The sequence below is a fragment of the Gopherus evgoodei genome, chromosome 13, assembly GCF_007399415.2.
Source record: "Gopherus evgoodei ecotype Sinaloan lineage chromosome 13, rGopEvg1_v1.p, whole genome shotgun sequence".
In the NCBI taxonomy this organism is placed as follows: Eukaryota; Metazoa; Chordata; order Testudines; family Testudinidae; genus Gopherus; species Gopherus evgoodei.
Genome location: NC_044334.1, coordinates 17,662,344 through 17,685,370, shown reverse-complemented (window position 1 = coordinate 17,685,370; position 23,027 = coordinate 17,662,344). Strand labels below are relative to the sequence as shown.

The 23,027-nt window shown below is 40.0% G+C and overlaps 1 protein-coding gene across 2 annotated transcripts in view; it reads right to left on the bottom strand.

The window, feature by feature from the left end:
- The window catches only part of PPIL2 (peptidylprolyl isomerase like 2), a 123,860-nt gene that overhangs the window by 70,989 nt on the left and 29,844 nt on the right, over nucleotides 1-23,027 (bottom strand). For both annotated transcript variants that reach the window (XM_030582355.1, XM_030582356.1), the window contains 3 exons: nucleotides 22,511-22,562; nucleotides 17,743-17,834; nucleotides 15,394-15,483 (listed from right to left, as the gene is read on the bottom strand). In XM_030582355.1, the coding sequence (XP_030438215.1) occupies nucleotides 15,394-15,483; nucleotides 17,743-17,834; nucleotides 22,511-22,562 (234 nt within the window). The remainder of the gene's footprint in view (nucleotides 1-15,393; nucleotides 15,484-17,742; nucleotides 17,835-22,510; nucleotides 22,563-23,027) is intronic.

Below are 23,027 nucleotides of genomic sequence, written 5' to 3'. Positions count from 1 at the left end.
ACTGCAGACAAATACAATACAATAAAAATGATTCCTTCATTTTTAAATAAGAAATTTAACATTTTAAACAGGAAATATAATTGAACGTCCACATGGTGCAATACATGTTATTCATTTGCATTCTGAGGTTCATTTGAGGTGCGCTAGTACATCAGGCCTTCAGAGCCACATGAGTCCTATTGATCATGCAGCACATTTTTTCCAGTGTTAGAAAAAGTTCACTTTCATGCAACACTTTTCATACCCAAGATAACAGAGACTTCTTTTAAAATAGCAGGGAGTCTGATCATAGCAGTGCCGTGATTATGTAGGCCAAGTAAACAGCAGCTATTTGCTCTACAAAACATACAACGTCAGATATCAGAAGCCATTTACTGAGAGCGTACAATAGGATTGCTATTGTTCAGCAAATCCATGACTGGATACAAGAGGCCACATCTAGAGAGCATTATTAGTGTCTCCGCCCATTTTTGGAAGGTACGATCTGACCTTTTATTTCCACCAGGACAACCACCAAACATTGGAGGAACTCCCTCCATGTAATGCGTCATTTGAAGAGCAACATGTCTAATAGCCCATAATCTCTTAATACTCAAATCTTCCTGTAGGACTTGAACTCATGACCTAACAGTACTACCAACTGAGCTGTGAAGGTAGTTCAGTAGAAGTACTAAGCTAGTAAATAATCCATGAAATAAAAGATAAGGGAACTGAAAGAACAAAGATCTTTTATCATGGAATACTCTGGTTCAAAGGTAGCCAAGGTATTAAACGACTGGTTGGGCGGAGGGGAGCGGGAGAGTCACCACTTTCACAAAACATCATTTTTTAAACAGCTTCCCAAGCATAGAAAGGTGGTAAATGATTAAAAAGATATTAACGTTTAAAACAATTAACTCTAATTTCTGTACTAACAACATTTTAAAAACAAATTATAGTTATTTCTCAGGGGTACGTCAATAAGCCAGTTTAGCTATATCTCTATATATTGCTAAACAAAAAACCTTGAAGCACTAAACTCATTTGCAAGCAATTTAATACTAGTAGGGAGCAAATGCTCACTCTGAGGGACATTAGGAGCTGAATCTGAGGCCATGTCTACATCTAAAATTTTGCAGCGCTGGTTGTTACAGCTGTATTAGTACAGCTGTATAGGGCCAGCGCTGCAGAGTGGCCACACTTACAGCAACCAGCGCTGCAAGTGGTGTTAGATGTGGCCACACTGCAGCGCTGTTGGGCGGCTTCAAGGGGGGTTCCGGGAACGCGAGAGCAAACCGGGAAAGGAGACCAGCTTCGCCGCGGTTTGCTCTCGCGTTCCCCGAACCACCCTGCAAACCGCAGGGAAGGAGACCTGCTTGTTCTGGGAACGCGAGAGCAAACCGCGGCGAAGCTGGTCTCCTTTCCCGGTTTGCTCTCGCGTTCCCCGAACCCCCGAGCAAGCAGGTCTCCTTCCCTGCGGTTTGCAGGGTGGTTCGGGGAACGCGAGAGCAAACCGCGGCGAAGCTGGTCTCCTTTCCCGGTTTGCTCTCTCATTCCCCGAACCCCCGAGCAAGCAGGTCTCCTTCCCTGCGGTTTACAGGGTGGTTCGGGGAACGCGAGGGCAAACCGCGGCGAAGCTGGTCTCCTTCCCCGGTTTGCTCTCGCGTTCCCCGAACCCCCGAGCAAGCAGGTCTCCTTCCCTGCGGTTTGCAGGGGGGTTCGGGGAACGCGAGAGCAAACCGCGGCGAAGCTGGTCTCCTTTCCCGGTTTGCTCTCGCGTTCCCCGAACCCCCGAGCAAGCAGGTCTCCTTCCCTGCGGTTTGCAGGGGGGTTCGGGGAACGCGAGAGCAAACCGGAAAAGGAGACCAGCTTCGCCGCGGTTTGCTCTCGCGTTCCCCGAACCCCCCTGCAAACCGCAGGGAAGGAGACCTGCTTGCTCGGGGGTTCGGGGAACGCGAGAGCAAACCGGGAAAGGAGACCAGCTTCGCCGCGGTTTGCTCTCGCGTTCCCCGAACCACCCAGCAAACCTCAGGGAAGGAGACCTGCTTGCTCGGGGTTCGGGGAACGCGAGAGCAAGCTGGGGAAGGAGACCAGTTTGATTACCAGAGGCTTCCTCAGGTATGCTGAGATACCTGCTTATTCCACGGAGGTCAAGAAAAGCGCTGGTAAGTGTCTATACTTGATTACCAGCGCTGGATCACCAGCGCTGGATCCTCTACACCCGAGACAAAATGGGAGTACGGCCAGCGCTGCAAACAGGGAGTTGCAGCGCTGGTGATGCCCTGCAGATGTGTACACCTCCTAAGTTGCAGCGCTGTAACTCCCTCACCAGCGCTGCAACTTTCTGATGTAGACAAGCCCTGAGGTCCTGACTCAGCCAAAACTCCCACTGATTTCATAGATGTGTTAGGTCACAAGCCTGTAATTCGCTGCACTCTGGCAGAAGATGCAGTGAATTGCGGGATTGGGGTCTTCCTTTGGGATTTAATCCTAAAGGTCACCTTGCACCTGTTTTTGCCAGCACATCTTGCTAGGGTCAAGTAGCCAATCCAAGAGAAGGGTAGTCGCACGAGTGGATAGAAAAGGGGACCAGGAGTCATGAGGGTTAGTTTTATTTCTGCCACTTGCTGTAAGACCTGAGGCAAATCCTTTCAGCTCTTTTCCTACCAATAAAAACACACCTTACACACAGAAAGGCTGTGAGCATTAATCAACTTTTGTGGAGCATTTCGAAACCTAAATATTCTCAGACCAAGTATGCTCTATTAGACTGTAAGCTTTTTGGGGCAAGGCCAGTTTCTTAACCGATGTTTCATATGGTGCAATCCTCACTTACAAGACTATGTTAAATAAGCAACAAATAAGTATCACACTGAAAACTCTATTAAGTGACCCACTCAAAGAGCCAGCAAAAAAACTCATGACCTACTAAATGTGAACCTTTAAACTGTGTGCCTATGTAGCTTCCTGTCCAATTTTGTTTGACCTTTAGTTAAAGTGGTTAAGACAAGGGGATGCCTACTGGAGAGGCAGATTTCACACTAGCATCATTCAATAATCCTTAATCTTTCCTCAATCATTATTTCCCCCCTAAGGCTTGGTCCTTGTAAGCTCATCTATTGAGCAAAGAGGTCACATCATCACATCAGGATATCTAATTATTCCAGGAAATTGTATCTTAAAGAAAATAAAAAGAGTTGTAAAGTGGTAAAGGTTGTTTGGGGATACAAAATCTAAAATATCTTAATAAAAATACAATAGTCAAACATTCAAAAAAAATAATATTGTAGAATACTAGGGTTAGTGATTAATACACTGACATGAATGTGAATAGTATAATAATTCAAGAAAACATAACAAAATACTCAGGTTGTTACTTTCAATTAGAAAGTTCTCAAGATTCCATCTCCACTAAGTCAATGGTTAATACAGCAAAGCTGTGGCTTCATCTCTCATTAAATGATACAATTATGCCTTTCATTCATCCCTGAAATTGTATGCCTCAATTGGTGAATAAATCTTTAGTTTTATTGCTGGCAGTAAAACCAAAAGACATTTATGAAATCACTCTGCATGAGTCTGCACCCTAATGACGACCCACTGGCTTGCCGGCTTGTTTCTTCCCCCTCCCTCCCACAAATCATTTCCCATTATTTTTCAGTTCCACAACAGCAACTAGGATGCAGCCTCACCAAGGTATTTGACGTTGAAAAGCTAGATATTGTTTCTCTTCTTGGAGCTCTTGTGTAAGAGAATGTTGTTTTTAATTTCCAAGAATAGGAAATCTGGGTGTATTTCTTAACTATCCTGGTATGCTCCTGCACTTTTGTATATATAAACTGTTCCACCACAAAAAAAATAAGTATAACATGCCAAAAAAAAAATCCAGGGGTAATTTCTGATCTATAAATTGAGATCATAGAGGGAAGTGAGGCATAAATGGATTTAAAAAAAAAACCACCAAAAATGCCAGGCAAAGGCCTGTGGGGGTGGCACAACTTTCAATTGCCAACAGAAAATACAGACTGCCTGTTTTCAAGCATTCCTCTAGCTACTCTCAGGCTACAATATTTACTTACAGAAAGTTACAGGTCTGCCTATAAGCATGCCAAGAAGAAAATAAGGATTTACCCCTTCCAGGCATCCAAAAATACATTACAATATTAATTAAGGATTTTACAGAAAGTCCCTGGTCAAGCTTAGGGGTTGCTCCTGGAAGAGACTCTCTCTGGAGCTGGGGGGCAGAAAAAGTGGCCTGCAATAAAGATTAATCTGGTAATATACATTGTATTCTCCTTTACAAAGCCTCATGATTAAATTTATTTCTAATTTACATATAACTTAAAGTTAGTTGCTTACTGGCTTAATCAGTGTGACCGCTGACACTGAGCAACTAAGGGAAAAGCCTTTATAGGCCTCCTCCTACCATCAATATACTTCCCCTGGCTCTTCAAAACCTCATTTAACTACCTCCTCAGAGTCAACTCAAGAATCACAGTATGGAATATAGTAAATAGCAAACTGCAACCTCATCTCCTTAGAGATCACAGCTGCTCTGTCTCTCTGCCCTTTGGAGTTCTAAGCACGAATGAGAAACCCCAAGGTCTTGTGTGCTATTCTTCATTATACTCAGACGGGCTATTTTATTCAAACAGAAACCTTTAAAGATTTGATTTATACTATTTCCCTTCTATTCCCATTTCTGCAACTCAGGAATTTCACTGTACATTGACTAGGCAGGCCAATTAAGCAGCACACTACAAATGTATTTTCCTTCTGTCACTGAAGAAATGTTCTATAACTTGAAATCTGTGAGTGGCATTTCAGCCGGGTTATTTAGGGCAATAAGTCAATAGACTCCTCCCTCTAAAATTAAGCATTGTGATTCACTAGGAAGAGTTCAATTTAGAACTCGAAGTGTGTTGACTGCAAGAGCACAGCAACAGATGTTAACTTATGTACAGAACACTGCAGGGTTCTACTCAGCAAACCTCTCCCCAAAAACTTCACAAAATAGGTCTGACCAATCCTAACTTGTGCTGCAGATAATGTGGACAAGTTATTTTTTACTAAAGAAAAGGATGCCCAGAACACAAGACATATTTTTGATGTGTGCTTATTTAAATCCAAATAAAAACATTAACATACATTCTTTGGACATACTCCTTTCAGGAAGAAACTGTCCAAATATTAATAAAATATTTAACATGCCAGGTTCATCTCATTACACCGATGACTTATTGTGCAGAGAATCAGATGCGAGAGGGAGTCAAATCAAGACATGAGTGTTGAGAATACTGAGATGTAGAGATTAAGACACTTGTTTCTAGGCACCATAGTTGTATTAATGGTGTCTCCTTTGTAGAAAATGACTGGAGTCAATAGGGAGTGCCCCTGCTCCAATTAAGGTGAAGGACCAAGAGCTAAAGATTCCTGGATAATTGCTGTACATACCTGCCTCTTTGTACAAACTTGTCTCTTGTTACTAGCTACAAAAATATGGAATTGTTTTTTGTAGCTAGCAATAAAGGGCAATGCTGGGTTAAGAGAAAGAGGTCTAATTGTTTCTGTTCACTTTTTTGAACTACAGCAAGGTTAATGAAATTGGAACTTATGGTTCATTAAATAGTTTCAGCATGATTTTTTTTTAATTTTTAAATCCCAATCTGAATGGAGTATTTAATTTTATCATTTTTAATTAACTTTTTTTCTTTTCTATTTAAACATTCCTCTCAACTGTTGTGTCCATAAATACCCTTTGTGTTAATGCAGGAGAGCCTGGAAGGTTAACTAACGATAAAGAAAAAACAAAACATTACTATTCAAGAAATGTTAAAAAAACAAGCAAAAAACAGTAAATTAAAATTCTGAGGTTCCTTCTGATTTAAACTTTAACAGGTAAGAATTTCACAGTGTTGCCAGCTGTCACAATTTTGCCCCAAGTCACATGATATTTAATGTTTTTCTTAAAGCTCTGGCTCTTGAAGACCTTTCATTAAGTAAGAGTCAGTTTTTTGTTTCGGTTTTTAAAGTTTCTAGCCCTCATGACTGTGGAATATAAGCTTAAAAACATGACCCAAGTACATACATCCTGGAGACTCAAAACCAGAAGGCAAAAAACCCCAATATATTTTTAAAAAATATCATGATTTGGGGGGCCTGAGTCATGATTTTTTAATATTTGGTGCTGGCAATACTATATATGTCCTTTTAGACAGTGATAGAATCATGGAATTTAGAGATTAAAAACAAAAACAAAAAAACAGAGAGGGCCTAATTCAAGACATTGAGTTAATAGGGAGTTTTGCTAATAACTTTAATGGGATGATAAGATCAGTCTCCCAAGAATTCTCACTTGTTACATACACTTTGAAAACTGCCTTTGGGGTGAATGCACCCAGCCTGGTTAGGAACCCTCCTGCACAAGCTGTGAAGTGGCTTCAGAGCTGCTTCATAGAGGTTATTCCAGTATAGTGGCTGGAATAACCTCCACAGGCACTTACACTGCCTTCCACAATGCTGATTAATGGTGAGAGGATTCATCTGGACCCAACCATGCCTTACCCCTCTACCACAGGAAGCTCACACAGAGTGGTGTGTCCCTACCACGTCATCCCTGTATCAGCCCCTTCCGATTTTATGCAATGACTGTGCACCCCCTTTCATTGCCAAGGAGCCCTCCGTCTCCATAGAAAGTGTTTGCTTTGCCCTTTTGACAAACAGAATAGCAAATGGGAAACAGCTCAAGAGTGCAATATCAATTAGCACACAGCTCAGCTACCTCTAACTTTGTTCATTAGTTATGTTTCTTCTCACAAACACCAACGGTGTTCAACAGCTTGTCAGGATGCATGTCTTGTCCACAGCTGATTAGGCTGTACAGCAGCACTTAATAAAACACACAGTAATACATACATACTTTATTTTTAAATAGCTGCAAATGTATCTGCCACCGTATGTTTTATGCCCTGATTTTTCTTCTCTAGTGACTTCTCCTGAGAAAACACCATTCCATCTTTTTTGTGGTTCAAAGCACTGGGGATTAAAACCACTCATCTTTCTAATGCTCTGTTATGTACAGGGACTAAGCCCGTTACAGCTCTGGAACCATTTGACTTGCACAACCGCATTTTATAATAATCTCTTTTGGCAGTTCCATGTGACAAGCAGCAGCCTCCTGGCCGAAGAGAAATAGACAAGATTGTCAACTCACCTTCTTCATCACCCACAAGCATTGAATAAAATCCAGAGAGGCCGCACAGTTCCTCTCACAGGATGCCCACTCCTGCAGCCTTGGATGCCAACAGTAACTTGTATATGGTTTTACAGTGCATAGAAGGAATAATTTTTATGCATCTTATCAAACTTTAGGGCTTGGGTGTGCATGGCTCCTGCACAGATGCACAGGGGTGGTGAAGGGCTGAGAATCCCTGAGCACTGAAGCGCAAACTCCTCTTTGCTTACCACCCCTGAATAGACAATACACCATCCACCTTAAAGGGGGGCATGGGGTTGTTGTAGCAAGTACATTGCTGCCACACACTAGGAAGCTCTTACATACACTATGCCTCATACAGCCCCTTCAGGAGGCTCGCATAGCTCAGCACTGTTCACAGCTTGAGTATAGGCTTATCCTCTCAAAGCAAAAAAAGTCTGACCCTTTTGGTTTCTGCTCCTGAGGTAGGAGCCTCTGATTTCCCAGTCCCATATAACACATGCTGGTAGAAACATGTACACTGTTTTCTATATCAGATCTTCACAACTACTGAAAAAGAAAAGAGGCAGGATGTTATATTTGGGTTTAACTTATAATTAATATAGAATAATCAGCATGGGTTCATAAAGAATCAATGTTGCAAGCCGAACTTGATTGCTTTGACAGAATCTCAAAAACAATGTCTGAAGGGAATGCAGTATAGGGCATATGTTGGGATTTAGTATCAACTCAAAATCTTACTTGAAAAATTAATTCAAATTGCCTTGTGCAGGTGACATACACATTGAAAACTAGTTAAGAGAGTATAAAGCAAAAGTGTAACAGCAGTTTATCAAACAATGGGGTGGCTGAGAGATCTCTTATGGGATATCAAAAATATCCCCAATACCTTAGTTCTTACGTAGCGCTTTTCATCCAAAGATATCAAAGCGATTTAAAAAGAGGATCTGTATCATTAGTATCAGTGATCAGTATTAAGTCCTGGAGTATTTAAGATCTTTGTTAGTTATCTGGAAACATGCTAGTGAAATCTGTAGACAATGTTAAATTGGGAAGAGTTGACTTCCAATCAAGACAGAGAAAATGCAAAGACTTAGAAAGATTAGAAACGTGCAAAATAACAGAATTCAGTTTGTAAGAGATACAAACTAATACAGCTGGGGAAAAACAATCTGAATATAACCTACAGGAGAGATGAACTTGGATGAAGTAGTCCTCAGGTGATAAGAGGACAGCAAATTAGATGCGCATTTGCAGCGATATATGGCCTCCAAGAAAAGGACAATGTAATTTTGGGAGTATAAAGACTGAGGTCAGGTTTATTTAAAGCAAGGACCTATAGTCCCCCTCTCTCTATGGTTCTGGTGCGACTGTACCTGGAATACTGTACATTTCCGAGCACCACGTTATCAGAAAAATACTAACAAAGTGGAGGGAATTCACAAAAGAGGTACAATGGTGATCTGAGTTACTGACTGATGAGGAGAGATTACAGGGGAGAGAGCGCTCGAGAGAGATGTTTGGCTAATGTTAGTGTCACAGACCTAAGCAGCTTTTGCCCTGGCCTCCATGTTCAGGAAACGAGCATGCACGTACTCTCAAGCAAGAAACATTTCCGAAAGTTACCGTTGGATCTAGGCAAATTTTGTGGTCAGCCATTTCCAGGAAACCCCCCCCCTCCCTGAAGGTGGTAACGAGGCACCTGTAAATCTCCTAATTAGGAGAAACCTGGCCAAAAAACTGGACACGTCATTACCCTTATAAATTGCCCACCGTGCAAGGGTGGGCAGGGAGAAAACGCAGAAAGCTGTACCCGCAACCGAGCCTGATCAACTCGAAGTCTCCCTCGGCTCCGTGTTCTCAGAAACCTACCCGTCTGCCGGTGGTGATGAAACTTTTGTGGTTTGTGTGTGTGAGTATGCCTAGCTGTTGATTTTGCTAGCTAATTGAGCCTGTAATTGTGTTGTAAGCCGGAGTTTTATGGCAAGCTTTAGTTGTCTTATTGCATTTTGTTTTATTTAGATGAGTAATTGCATTTATGCTTAATAATAGCACCAATAGCACCCTTACTAACCCTTGGAAGGACCTGAATAACTACTGGGACCTAGAGCGGTACCAGGGTCAGCTTTTGTTTGTAACTGCAGTATTTTTATTATTTGTTCTGGTATTATATTGTAAGCCCAAGTTGTAACTAGTATTAAGTTGTTCCTCATCCTCACTTGTGACCCATTCAGTAAACCCTCAATTTTAACCCCACGACTGATTGTTTGCGTTATCCCCATTGCTACCTTCGGGGCCCTTGTCACCCCTCCCGAGGACATCCAGTGATCGAACCTCCGCCCTATCCCAATGCTCATTACCCGGTAGATAACGGGCACCTTGTGACCATATCGGTGGAGCGAGGGGCGAGAGTAATCAGTAATCAACAGCTAAGAGATTACAGAGTACCAAATTTCTGAAGAGAGTGTAAACCCCCAACAGTTAAGGGGAAATAGTTAATTATTTTTGGAAAAACAAGAGATCTACATTTGGGAAAGAAACATTTAGGCTGAATATCAGGAGAAGCTTCCTCAGCCTAATACACTTTGCTCTCAAGAATGGTCTCAACAGCAGGGGTGAACTTTTAAAATTCTACTGAACAAGCTACTAGGAAATGGATGACATAAGATGAGCATTCCATCTCTAGCTTCTATTATCCTCTGAATTTTGTCGGCTATACTGATAGCTGTTTGCAACCAATACCATTCTCCTACTGTGATCTCATGAGATATCACAAGCTATCCAGGATCGGGCCAGGTATTTGAATGGAAGACCCACTCCAAAGGAAAGTCTTCCTTAGTTTAGGAAGCGGTGCTGAGAGATCTAGTAGGGTACTCCTCCATCTGAACCAGCACCGAACCATTGCCCTACAACTGCATTATGGCAAATAGTACACTTGCTGCCTTCGGTGATGGTACATAAAACTCAGGGCCCTGATCGCTCACAGAGAGAAAAGAACCCATGACATCTTTTGCAGAAAAGGAGACACTAGACCTAGTGTCCTAGCCAAATGCCAGTTTTGGTAGCTGCATTCTGCCTACCTACATTCCCCTGACAATTTTAATCAGAGATGATCTTATTCTTTGCTGCTTTCCCTGAGGGGTGGTGTAATGCTGCTGTGTTATGTTAAACAGTTGCCATATTCCACTTCAGGCCAGCGGTGGCTTAAGCAATTTATGTATATGCAAGTACATAAAGTTCTTTACATAGAAAAGTACACCTCTACACAAATTCAGATACAACGCAGTAAAGCAGCGCTCCGGAGGGGTGAGGCTGTGCACTCCAGCAGATCAAAGCAAGTTTGATATAACGTGGTTTCACCTGTAACACGGTAAGATTTTTTGGCTCCTGAGGACAGTGTTATATCGGGGCCAGAGGTGTACAATATAAATGTAAGATATTGTTATTAACAATTAGAATTTAGAGTTTGCTTTTTGTTCCAGATCAGAAGTGTTCTTTTGTTTTGCCTTTTTTAAATAAAAGTAATCCAGGCATGACTGTATAAAGCAGGGGTCGGCAACCTTTCAGAAGTGGTGTGCCAAGTCTTCATTTATTCACTCTCATTGAAGGTTTTGCATGCCAGTAATACATTTGAATGTTTTTAGAAGGTCTCTTTCTATAGGTCTATAATATATAACTAAACTATTGTTGTATGTAAAGTAAATAAGGTTTTTAAACTGATTAGGAAGCTTCATTTAAAATTAAATTAAAACGCAGAGCCCCCCGGACCAGTGGCCAGAACCCAGGTAGTGTGAGTGCCACTGAAAATCAGCTCGTCTGCCGCCTTCGGCACATGTGCCATAGGTTGCCTACCCCCGGTATAAAGCAATAAACGTATCCAGTCAGTTGATGTGATGCTCATCAGCAAAGCTGCACAAAAAAGTCTGATCAGTATTTGTACAACTTGTTATTAGTGTTGGTAGTCGGGACTAAACAACATTTTTCTGTTATACCTCTAGGGAATTCTATTCTAGAAAGAACAAGTACTAAAAACACCACATCTCCACCTTCTTCAAAAGAGGTAAACATCTTTAAAGGTGGTTAATTTGGGGGTCATTTGCTAATTTAACAAATACGTCCTCAGCAGCTGTAGGATTCTGCCGTAGGTAACAGCAAAGAAAAATGGAAAATACTGGATAATCTGGAAAATACTGGATAAATTCACAATAATCTAGCTTTCCACTTTAACTCTATTTATATTTCCCTACAAAATCAGTTACAGTAACACATGTGCCCCCATCTGCTTCCTAAGACATTTAGATGAAGCATTTCCAGAGTCTGTTTTCTGTCGATAAACTGAGCTACTAAAAATATAGTTCCATTCAGTTGCTATTTGCAAAGTAAAGAATGCTTTTTATAGAAACCCCTCTTCCATGCCTGATACCTTGCCAGCAAGCAGGGTCAGAACTATCAATCCAGCTCTCAGTTCTTGCTCTCTCAGACACAAGGACATTCAATTCATCTCAGGAAAGTGAGGAAACCTGTGACAAATAAAGATTTAACTACATAGCTGAAAGTTTTCCAAAGAGACAACGTAGATAAGCCAGAGTTCCAGCCGCAAACTCATCATGACAAAATTCAATGATGATCTGTGGCTAAGAAACAAAGCAAACTAGTGACAAGGCTTGCAAGGGTGAAGTCACTCACTACCCAGGGTCATCTTGACACAGAGAATTTATAAGGAAGAAAGCCACAGACCTTGGACTTTTTTATAAATGATTTACCAAAAGAAAACAGGTTTCAGAGTGGTAGCCGTGTTAGTCTGTATCAGCAAAAACAATGAGGAGTCCTTGTGGCACCTTAGAGTTAGTCTCCAGGTGCTAAAAGGAAACAGTACATGGGAAACAATAATGAATTCACACATTAAAAAACAAAAAAACATGAGGATCATGACAAAAACCCCTGGAAATTCCTGTCTAAGAATGAAAAGCAACACATGGTAGAGTTTCAAAACAGCATACAAGGATTCAGTTGCATGACTCCCATTGACCTGAATGAGAGTTACACAGCCAAGTCTCTGTGCATTGCTTTGATGATTGACCTCTTTGACACACTTCTGTATCCTCCAACACCTACACACAACAGGTGTCCCTATGCTATTCCCCAGTTCACCCCATTATGCTGGTATGCTGGAGGACACAAATGGTTCATTTCCTCATTGAACGTGAATCTCCTAGCTTTTCTTGTTTCCTGTCACAGCCTTTAATTCCTTTTCTTTGTTCACTTTTAAAATACTTCTTATATTTTGAGGCTGCAGAACCAAATGTGGTGAGACAGACAAATTTAGCCAGTGGTCTGCTGCATGCCTGAGCAGATAAACGTAATTCATGGTGCATAGTCCAACAGGGAGATGAGAATTTACTGCATACACTAAAATAAGGCTGGCATGTGCACTGATTTTATATTAAAAACAAACTCCTTTGGCCACTGAAAGCTGCTATACATAAATTGACTTTCACCCCAATGACAATCCCCGCCCTCCCCCTCCAAATAGGAACAGTTTGGGAGTAATGGCCTACACAGTTTAGTTTTTAAAATAGAACAAATGTTGAGTGAGAAAAGCCAAACGTGTTTAAAATGATGGCACGCTGGTTTCTCAAAATGTGTTCAGCATTCCACTGACCCAAATTTCTCTTCTGTATTTCAGTGGTTTCCAGATAGATTTGAGAAAATAAAATAGATTACGCCACACAATGATGTAGTAGAAAGGTTTAGTCAGCATGAGTTTGGGATGAGCGCATTTCTTAAGAGTAGCAAATCCACACACATACTATGCAGGTCATCCTAGATGAGTTCATGGGTGGTGTCAAAAGTGAATTTAACAACATGGTTATTATCTCCACATAGGTGGGGGTGGTGGGAGTATAAATACGGCTGACTGGTCATTGGTACACAGCCTAATTCATTTAGGTTAATATATAAACTGCTGGAGATTGAGTGAGAGATACAACTTCTCAGAAGAGGCATAAGTAAGATGCAAGTAAATTCATATAATCTCCCTGCAAAGCAACACAAAACTGTCATGCTAGTTTTTGGAAGATTTATGCATCTAAGAGAGCTTAGAAAGGAACATTTAAATACAGTAAATTTAGATGAGTAGCAGAAAGCTGTTTTCATTAATATATTTAAAATATGTACCTATGGAACATGTTAAAATCCTAACATTTATTTAAATGACTGCAGATTTTAATCACTCTTTCAAAACGGTTTGGTTTTCCATAATGATGGCGCAAATAAAATAGTCATTTACTGTCTCATTACTATAGCAAAACCATTAGCATCTTGGCAGTTAGATTCAAATATCATCGTCAGAAGCTTTGAAACTTGAATCTGAGGAAAGTTGTGGGCATTGCATTCACTGGGCTGAAATGTTTAATTTTGTAGTAGCCTGAACAGTCAGAGTCAGAAGGACTGGGGGGCAGGGGGAAGAGAGAACAACTGTACACATGCTTTTCAGCACAGCAATACAAAAGGAAACAGCACACTTCTTCCCATGGACAAATAAATTTGAGGAAAATTTTCAGCTTAAATTTGCATTTATCAGCCTACCGTTGGTGACACTTCTCTCATTCATAAGAGATATGCACTAATCTGTGACTCCAGTGGCATGATCCACCAATATAAAACAAATGTCTATCTTGCTGTAATGCAAGCTTAACAATCAAATAATTTTAAGGTCTAATATTAAAACTCATTTTATAGTAAATTTCTTTGTAAGTTAAGTGTCTATTACAGCAGATTAGAAAGTAGTTTTACAGTCTCTTATTATGGGTTCCAGTACTAGTAAACTCACTAAACAAACATAACCTTAGTCACACTTCACATTCAGAGAAAATAAAGACCCCAACTTCCTTTGTAAATGTACCAATTCTCTTTGAAGTTTTACATTTTATTTCTACCTAGAACATAGTTACATCTTTCTAGCTTTGTAACTTTCTTTCAACAAAACAAAACCAAACCACAGTCCCTCCACTCCCAGATTTTATAGGGTAACAGACATAAGCAAAGCATATTTAGGTGAAGATTTCTGCATTGCTGCCAGTTTTCCCTCTAGATGTTAAGACACTTTGAAAAACCTACTTTGCTGAGATTTGCATTTTTAAAAATCACCCAGAAAATAAAACAGTATTAATATAATTATTTTTTTCTTTTAAATAGCTGAAAATGTATATGTGGATTATTTTAATTTCTTATGACAACATGGTTCATGTATTATTGGCCATCTGACCAGCTAGTTAGACATAAAGTCGTCTCTGGCCATCTAAGTCTCCTTCTAGTTAGCCGGCCTCTACTATAATCGTTTGTTAATTCCCACTGGGCTAAACTGCAAATCTGATCATTCTTACAATAACCCAATGGTTTCATGCCACTTTTAAGCAAAGATTTAATAGCAAGGTCTCATAATTAACATTTCATTATGATTACACCACAGTACAATACATTTACTTGTATACTATAATGTGTTACATAATTATACGTACACTTGTCAACATACAAAAACAGTGTACGTTTCTGATGCAGATTCATTGATTTTTTTTTACCCAATGTGTACACTTATGCCACAAAATTACTAATCCACAAAATTCAGCAACCCACAATGGGCTTCCCTGCTAAATTAATCACAGTCTACTATGCCCTTGTCTACACTACCACTTAAGTCAATGTAAGTTACATTGCTCAGAGGTGAAATCCCCTCCTGAGCGATGTAATTTACATCAACTTAACGTTATGTCGGAGGGAGATGCTCTCCCATAGACATATCTTCTTCCTCTCATCGAGGTGGATTAATTACGTAGACAGGAGAGCGCTCTCCTATCTACTTATCGAGGCTTCATCAGACCTGCTAAATCGATGTCACTGAGCCGATCGATTGCAGAAGTGCCAAGTTAGCACTGTAATGAAAAATAATCTGATTAAAGTTTCACTTCAGCTCTGGTGAAAATTATATGGAATATCTAAAGCTTGCCATCTGGAGAACAAATGAAAGTGACGCGATTGTTACCCACTACAAAACACTGTTTCTCTAATCAGTTGTCATTTTATATTAGCAATGCAACAGAGAGTGGTCAGTCTGCCTAACACTCCCCAACCCACTCCAAAAGAGGGTTTATTAGGAGGCATGAGACATAGAATAGAATAGAAAACAAGAGGAGATTTACCTGCAGTGTCAGGATGTCCTGCCGAGTAAAGGGTTCATCTGTCAGGAGATCCTTGTAGCTTTTTGTTTTTATGTTCAGCTGCTCAACTGCCTAACAGCCAAGTGGAAAACAAGAAATTAAAATTAGAAATTATCTGCCAGGCAAACGGAAGACATCTTACACCCCTTATAAATATACAGGATGACGTAAACAAATTAGAGACATTCACCTCCAATAGGTGATCACATTGTTTCACTGAGCTCCTTTCCTGATTTTGGAAAACATATGTATTTCTTTCCTAACCATTTGACTCAACAATGTCTAACAAAAAAAAATCTTTTATTTAGGACTCTGTAGCTACATAGGTTGTTACTACATGTTTTTCAGCCAAATTCCACATAAGAATTGAAAGAAAAGCACAAAAAGAAAATCCTGTCATCTGCTTTCTAGATTACAGTTAAAATGTACAGAACCACATTTTTATGCATGGAGCAATATTAATCTCTGATTTAACAGGTGCCATGAAAGTGATTTACAAAATGGACAGCAGTTCACAGTATGGTAGGAATCAACACCAAAGAAACACATTGTACTCCTCAACAATTAAAATGATCAAATCAGAATCATCACTACATGAAAGACACAGCTTTACTTACAAGGAAAGAAACAGGAGTGTGAGTACATAAGTGCCTTCTCCTACCCAGAACCAAAATTGGTAATATTTTTTCTGCTACTTTAAAAGTCTAGAAATGAATTTATGGCTTATATAACCTAGGGATAAATTACACTGGCCAGAATGATGTATAATGTGAGCAAATGCTGTGAAAGTTTCCCCACACATCTGCTCAGCTGAGCTTCTCTTTAACAGGGTATGCAAATTGTAGCAAAATGGGTAGCAGTTTTACTATATGGGCAAGCATCTATTAAGGATTAGGCTGTCAAGTCATTTTTACTTGTAAATCAAAACAAAGCTAGTATCCATGTTTCCAGAAGAGAACAGAAAGTATTTTAACTCAGTCTCATCTGTTCGCCTAACTGGAGATTTAAAAACGTACGCCATTTAGAACTGGGAGAACATATTGGGGTGGTTCTCTTGGGGTTGAAATGGGGGGGGGGAGGGTTGGTGAATTCAGCCCCTTTTCTTGTTGCAATTGTACAAACTGTTTTTTTTATTTGAAATTTCAGTATTTTAAAACAGTTTGATGTCTGTTTTGTGTGAACGAATTCCCACCTGTGGACTGTTCACAAATGCTCACTGCATGTATTTCTTACAACAGTGGTTCTCAATCGGGTACACAGAGGTCTTGCAGAGGGTACATCAACTCATCTAGATATTTGCCTAGTTTTACAACAGGCTACAAAAAAAGCCTAGCAAAGTCAATACAAACTAAAATTTAATCAAGATAAAATGAAAAAGTAAGGAATTTTCCAGTACTAGTGTACTGTGACACTTTTGCATTTTTATGTCTGATTTTTGTAAGCAAATACTTTTTAAGTTAGGTGAAAGTTAGGGTACACAAGGCAAATCAAACTCCTGAAAGGGGTACAGTAGTCTGGAAACGTTGAGATCCACTGTATTATAATACTGGATAGTCAAGCTGTGTACATGATCACACAAAGGTTTGAAACTGATTGTATGGCAAGGTCTATATAAACAAACCTTTGCTCACACAAATGTTCACGAAACCTGAATAAAAAGTTGAGAAATGCAGTTCCCAAGTGAAGTTCTCAAATATCCACTAATAGGTTACCAATTTTTTTCCAACTCCAGTTAAAATATTCTTGCTTACTGAAGAAGGTTAGAAGCAGGCAATCTGCCCTTTGTGCATGGATATGTACTAGAAAGAAATCTTGTTGGGTTCACAGAAGATTTTTGTCCATTCAACTGAAAAACGTGTGACAGTGAATCAGGAGTTAAACATTCTGGCCTACAAATCTCTCTTGGGCTCAGCTACATGCAGCTTACTCAAATGACAGGCTTTAAAAGTAATACACATCTTAAATCACTCAGTCTGTCCATAAGAGGTGAAATTCATCCCTGTGAAAAGGCCAAAGGCATCTGCTCCAATTCAGACCTATTTTGAAGACTTAAATTGGACTTCAGTGGCGTATAGACCTCTTGCTGTTTCCACCCTAATGGAGATAGCATGGTTTAGGGCAGGGAACTAGGATTACCTGGGTTCTAATCCCCTTGCTGCTCCTAGTTTGCTGCATGACCTTAGGGAAGCCTCTTCACTTCTATGTGCCTCAGCTTCCCTGTCGGTAACACAGGGACAACACCTACCCACTTCTGTAAAGCTCCTTGAGAGCCTTGAACAAAAGATGCTACAAGTGTAAAACATTAACATTGAAATGCAATGGAGGGCCTACCTCATAAGCAAATACATTTCCAGTCGTCTTGATAGCCACTATATGAGAGTTATTGGTGAAGACAGTGAAAAGCACTGGACAGTGGTATTTACCTGTGGGGGAGGAGAGGAGAAAAACAAAAAAACAAATTCTGCATGAGTTTCTTATGGTTGTTTAGACAAATGGAATGGTTGCTTTAGTTGTCTTTGTGAAGAATATTTACATTCTTTTTCATGTTCAGTGTACAATTAGTGGTATTTTTAATTCATGCTTTGTTTCTGTAGTATTTGTGGGTGGGTAAAGTAGAATGACACCTACAAGAATTATAAATCAAGAGAAAAATGGGACTTCGAAGTCTACCATCCAGTAGCCAGCAACATAGTATGTCACATAATGGGGTTGGTGTCTACTCAGTATCACAACATCAATATCGTAATAACCAAGACACTCTTGTTGAGTGTACCTTCTCACTACCCCCACCACCCTGTTTTCAGTATCCTTCTCAGGAACATATCTTGGTTTATATCCAGCAGAGGTGCAGATGAGATGGTGCCCTTTGCAGGTTCTGCTGGTAAGAAAAGGAAACACTTCGTATTCAATCTCAGTAAACAGAATTCCATTAAACCTAAGCACATACTTTTCAATAAAGAACCTGGCTTCAGCTCAAATTGAGTTGTAAAATTTTCTTAAGAAGGTCAGCATAAATATTAAACACGTCTTACATAAAGAAAGTGATGAAAGCCAACAGATCAAGAAAATGTATGGATAAACTTAACAGAAAGCAATTAGAAGATGATTATTAATTCTTGATCAGTTTGCTAGATTGGGAATTCGGAAACAGCTTTGGCTCATTAGATTCTTTTCCTACTAATTACAAATCTGATAAATCAAAAATAGCAGGGAGAACTGAATAAAGATAGCTCAAAGCACCACCATGACAGGACAGAGAAGGTCCTACAGATATTCACCCACTAGTCACGGAGAGACAGTGCTCCAATCTCAGACTTGTAAAAGCAAGGACAAGAAATTTGAGGGATTTTATTTATTTATTAATCTACCCAAAACTGAAGGAAAGTTATTCCCTTTGAGAATATGTAAGCTTCAGAAGCAAATTTAGAAGGTGTTTTATGGCAGGGGCATCAGTACTTCGTCCCATTGAGAGACGCACAGCAAGCTACCCAGAGCCTGAAGCCTGCCCCCATGCTGCCTAAAATAAAGGAAGCTACAGCTGCTTTAATCTTTAATACCAAGGAGCACTCCATGAAGATAGTGCTCCATCTTGATCTGAATGGAAGGTGCTCAGATAAAGACAGAGCATTACATGGCTTTTCCTGTAATCGCTTCTCATCCCACTTTCTACATGAAAGAGGAGAACAGATACCTGAGCATGTGTTAAAATTCCATGAGCCATGTTTTAAGAAATGCCTGCTGTTAGGCAGCAATAAAGATCAATTCTCTTCCTTTCCTACTGTAGCCTTTTACTTCATCTAGCACCACCCAATGGGCTCTTCTTAAAAAAAGACTGTTTTGACAGTTCACTGCTACTGTAAGCTTGCCTTTGTTATTACTTGTACTGTATAAGTGCCTGTGCATCCCAGTCGTGGAGCAGGACCCCACTATGCTAGCACTGTACTAACACAGAACAAGAACATGATCCTTGCCTCAGAGTACTTCAGCATGCTAGCACGGACTCTGGCACTTGCGCACCGATGATACAGCTAGCTACATATATCCCACAGTAGTGATAAGTGCTTCCACGACCCTGCCCCCCTCCATTCCATTCCACCAGTCTTGGCTAGCAGCCTGCACTTCAGTATACATTTGCCAGTTCACTCACAACCTCAGCAGAGCAGGGTTACCTGAAAGCGACTAGTCTTTCCCTTGCAGATGGCAAGGGCTCTCTCACCCATGGCAGCTCATGTAGTTCATGTACAATGAGTTGCTCTGATGAGAGCGCATTTCACAGATGCTGAGACTCTTTTCCTTTGAGTATAACTGGTTCTGAGGAGCAACCCCATCGTATTTATTAGTGTCTGTTCCTGCTACCGTAAACAAAATGTGCATCCTGACCAGCAATGTCAGGAGTGAAATTGCAATCAGTGCACAGCAATAGGGCCCATGCACTAGGCATTGGTTACTGACTCTCCAAGCCACATGTAAACTCTTAGCAGTATTCCCCAAAGCCATTACACTGTTAAAGATGAGAATTTATTCCTCCTCCAAAAGAACTGGTATTAGTTACAAATTTACACTCTAAAAAGTGAGGAAATTCTACTATACGGCTCCAGCCTTAATGCCCTATAACCTCATGTTCTCCCTTCCATACGCAGATCAGAGACCTCCCTTTGCTCTTACCACTTTCTCATTCAGAATGAAACACCCCCCATATTACCAGCCCCTCCAACAATCACCCCCTACCTAAAAGATTTAGTTGTCAATAGCCACACTACACAAAGTTTTCAAGAGATACTAGTGATTTACCTGAGACACCATATAAAGGGACCTGGTTGTCACGAAGTACACTCTCTGAAAATCAGGCCCCTCTAGGGTCTCTCAGGTTGGGCACCCAAACACTGAAGCATCCAAAATCACCAGTCATTTTTGAAAATCTGGGTACCTCTCTCCAACCTCTCTTTTTGGGGAAAATCAGAGGGTGGAGCCAACAAGGCTCCAATATCCAACCTATTCCAGCATGCTGGACTTCTTACAGTCAGGTTGGGACAGGGCATGGAAACGATTTTGGTGACAGTGATGGAGCACCTCAGATAGCCAGGGACAGAGACACATATACCTACCTACTAGAAGGGGAGCTCTAAGGATGAAGAGCCTAACCCTACATCATACGCCTTTTTAGTTATACCTCTACTTCTGATGTATGATGCACATTATTATATACCCTGGACTCCCTGAGAATGTTCTAATCTTTGCCTGTGAATTCATCTGAAAAAGGTTAAAGAATTACAATATTCATAACAAGGTTTAGAAATAACCTAAGCATGTCTCGTGTACATTGCCCATGGAGGAATGCATTCATTTCAAGGATGACTTTTTGGAAGCAATTCTACTGAACTATGGGAGAGCAAAAAATGGTGACAATGCCTCTAAAAACACAGCTTTTTCTTCCCACGCTACTTTTCGGCCTGCAATTCTTGTAATATTTAAATTAAAAATTCACCTTTGGGTTGAGATTAAGCATAAAATATTGCAGCCCAAAGGACACTGTTTTGCAAAAAGTTGTAAGCGGAGAAAAATAAGAGTTCATAATGAAATGATTCCTTTATACTTAAGAGTCTGTATGATGACTCTTTAATATTCTAAACTTGTCATTTTAGTTGGGCTAGTCCCACTTGAGTTAACGGCAGCTGTACAGCAAAATGCCCGGAATTGTGAGCTGAAAAATATAATGGCCAAAACGTGACCTCCATTTTAGGGTGTCCAACTTGAGATCCCCAAAAGCTGCCTGATTTTCAGAAAGTACTGAGCTGGAGCTATAGTAAGTTGTGCACCCAAAAATTGCTATTAGTTTTTTAAAACCTTTACCAATTTGTTGATGTTTTACCGATTATGACAATGTTCTAAAGGCATTAAGATTTGTCATTTGAATGCAAAACTCTGAAGAAATCTGTTACCCATCATAGAACTCTTATGACAGATGGTGTGGTCTCATGGATTTAGCGAAAGACTTAGGAGCTAATAACTTTTAAATTCTAATCCCATCTCCAACGCCTAGAGCCCTTGTTGCCTACATTTTCCCCTCAGTAAAGAGATGATGATCATTGTCTGCTTCACAGAGGTTTCATAAATTAATGGCTGTAAAGTTATCAGAACATATAACATGCAAAGTATTATAAATAAAACTATAATTTTCTCCCTTATATTATTAGTGGTCCTGGATTGGTCCTTGATTTTACATCTTTAAGCCAGCAGAAGCATAACCACAGGCTCTTCTCTAACAGGCTGTTATTCAGAAAATGCCATGAACAGGTTCCTCAGAAAACAATTATCTTGAGTTGCCAAATGAGTTATTGAGCATTTTGCCCCCAATTTTACCAGCGTCTTCAAAATGGAGTTCAAATCATGGAGGACTGATAAGGAGGATCAGTGAAGTCTGCTGAGTTACAACACCCCATGGACTTATAATGAGCTCCATCAACTTCTATATGAGAGTCTCCCTTTCCCACAATGTTACTATATCTTAGCAAAGGCAGCATCTCCCTTTCCCTTGGTCTTTTAAAAGCCAGACACAATTCCACTGAATTGACTGGGAAGCTGGGGAATAACTAGCATGGGAAAATCAACATTTTCCAGGCTAATGTGCTTCTAATTCTGCTGTGACGTAACACTGCAACATTAATGAAGACTTTATTCTTTTATATTCTGTTGCACATTATCTCAGGATAATGAAGTAAGCCAGAGTGAAGGGCTAAGGTACAGGCTCAGATTCCTGTAGTAAACTGGCTATAGTAGTTGCGGGTATCAGCTAAAGATAACACACCATGTAATTTCACCCTTCCAGAAACTCTAACTCTCATCATGTATTACCTTACTCAGTAAGCAGTCACAAAACAAAATGGGATTGCTTTCAGAAACAGAAACTACTCAATGTAAGGGTGGCAGAAATGGGGCCTTAATGAAGAACATATTGATTCCAACGATCAGTGACAGAGCTCAAAAATAAAACTATGATCCTACATAGAAGGTAACAAGTTACTTTAGTACATGAACCTACAGATAAACAGAATCCTGTTTGTAAAAGCGTTCAGAAAAAATAAAGACTGCACCAACTCACCTTCATTGTTTTTAGCGAAGTTTAGCTTCACAAGAGATTTGGCATCTAGTTTCTAAGGGATACAATAAAATATGGAAAAATTAATCACTGCTAACACTGACCTCAGAAATAAAATAATACCCTGGCATTAATGAAGCCTGTTATTACACTGATTGCATCATCATCAATAATAAACCACCTGTTATTTTATCACAGTAACTCTGGAAATGAAAGGGACAGAGCCAACCCCAGATATCATATTTATGGAATTTGAGAACAGGGAAACACATTACAGTATTGTAGCTTGATACAGTATTGTTATAATACCAATGTAATAAACCTGAGATTAAATAGTTCAATTTATACTTTGCCTCAGCACAAATTAAAAAGGGGGTTAGCATGAAAAGATGAGAGGCAATAACTTGCAGCAAATACATTATATTGAAAGCTATTCTTGATGATTAAAAGTGACAATTCTGAAAGGCATTTCTGCCAGAGTGCGTAAAGGAAGCAAACTATTTGTGCAATTACATTTATT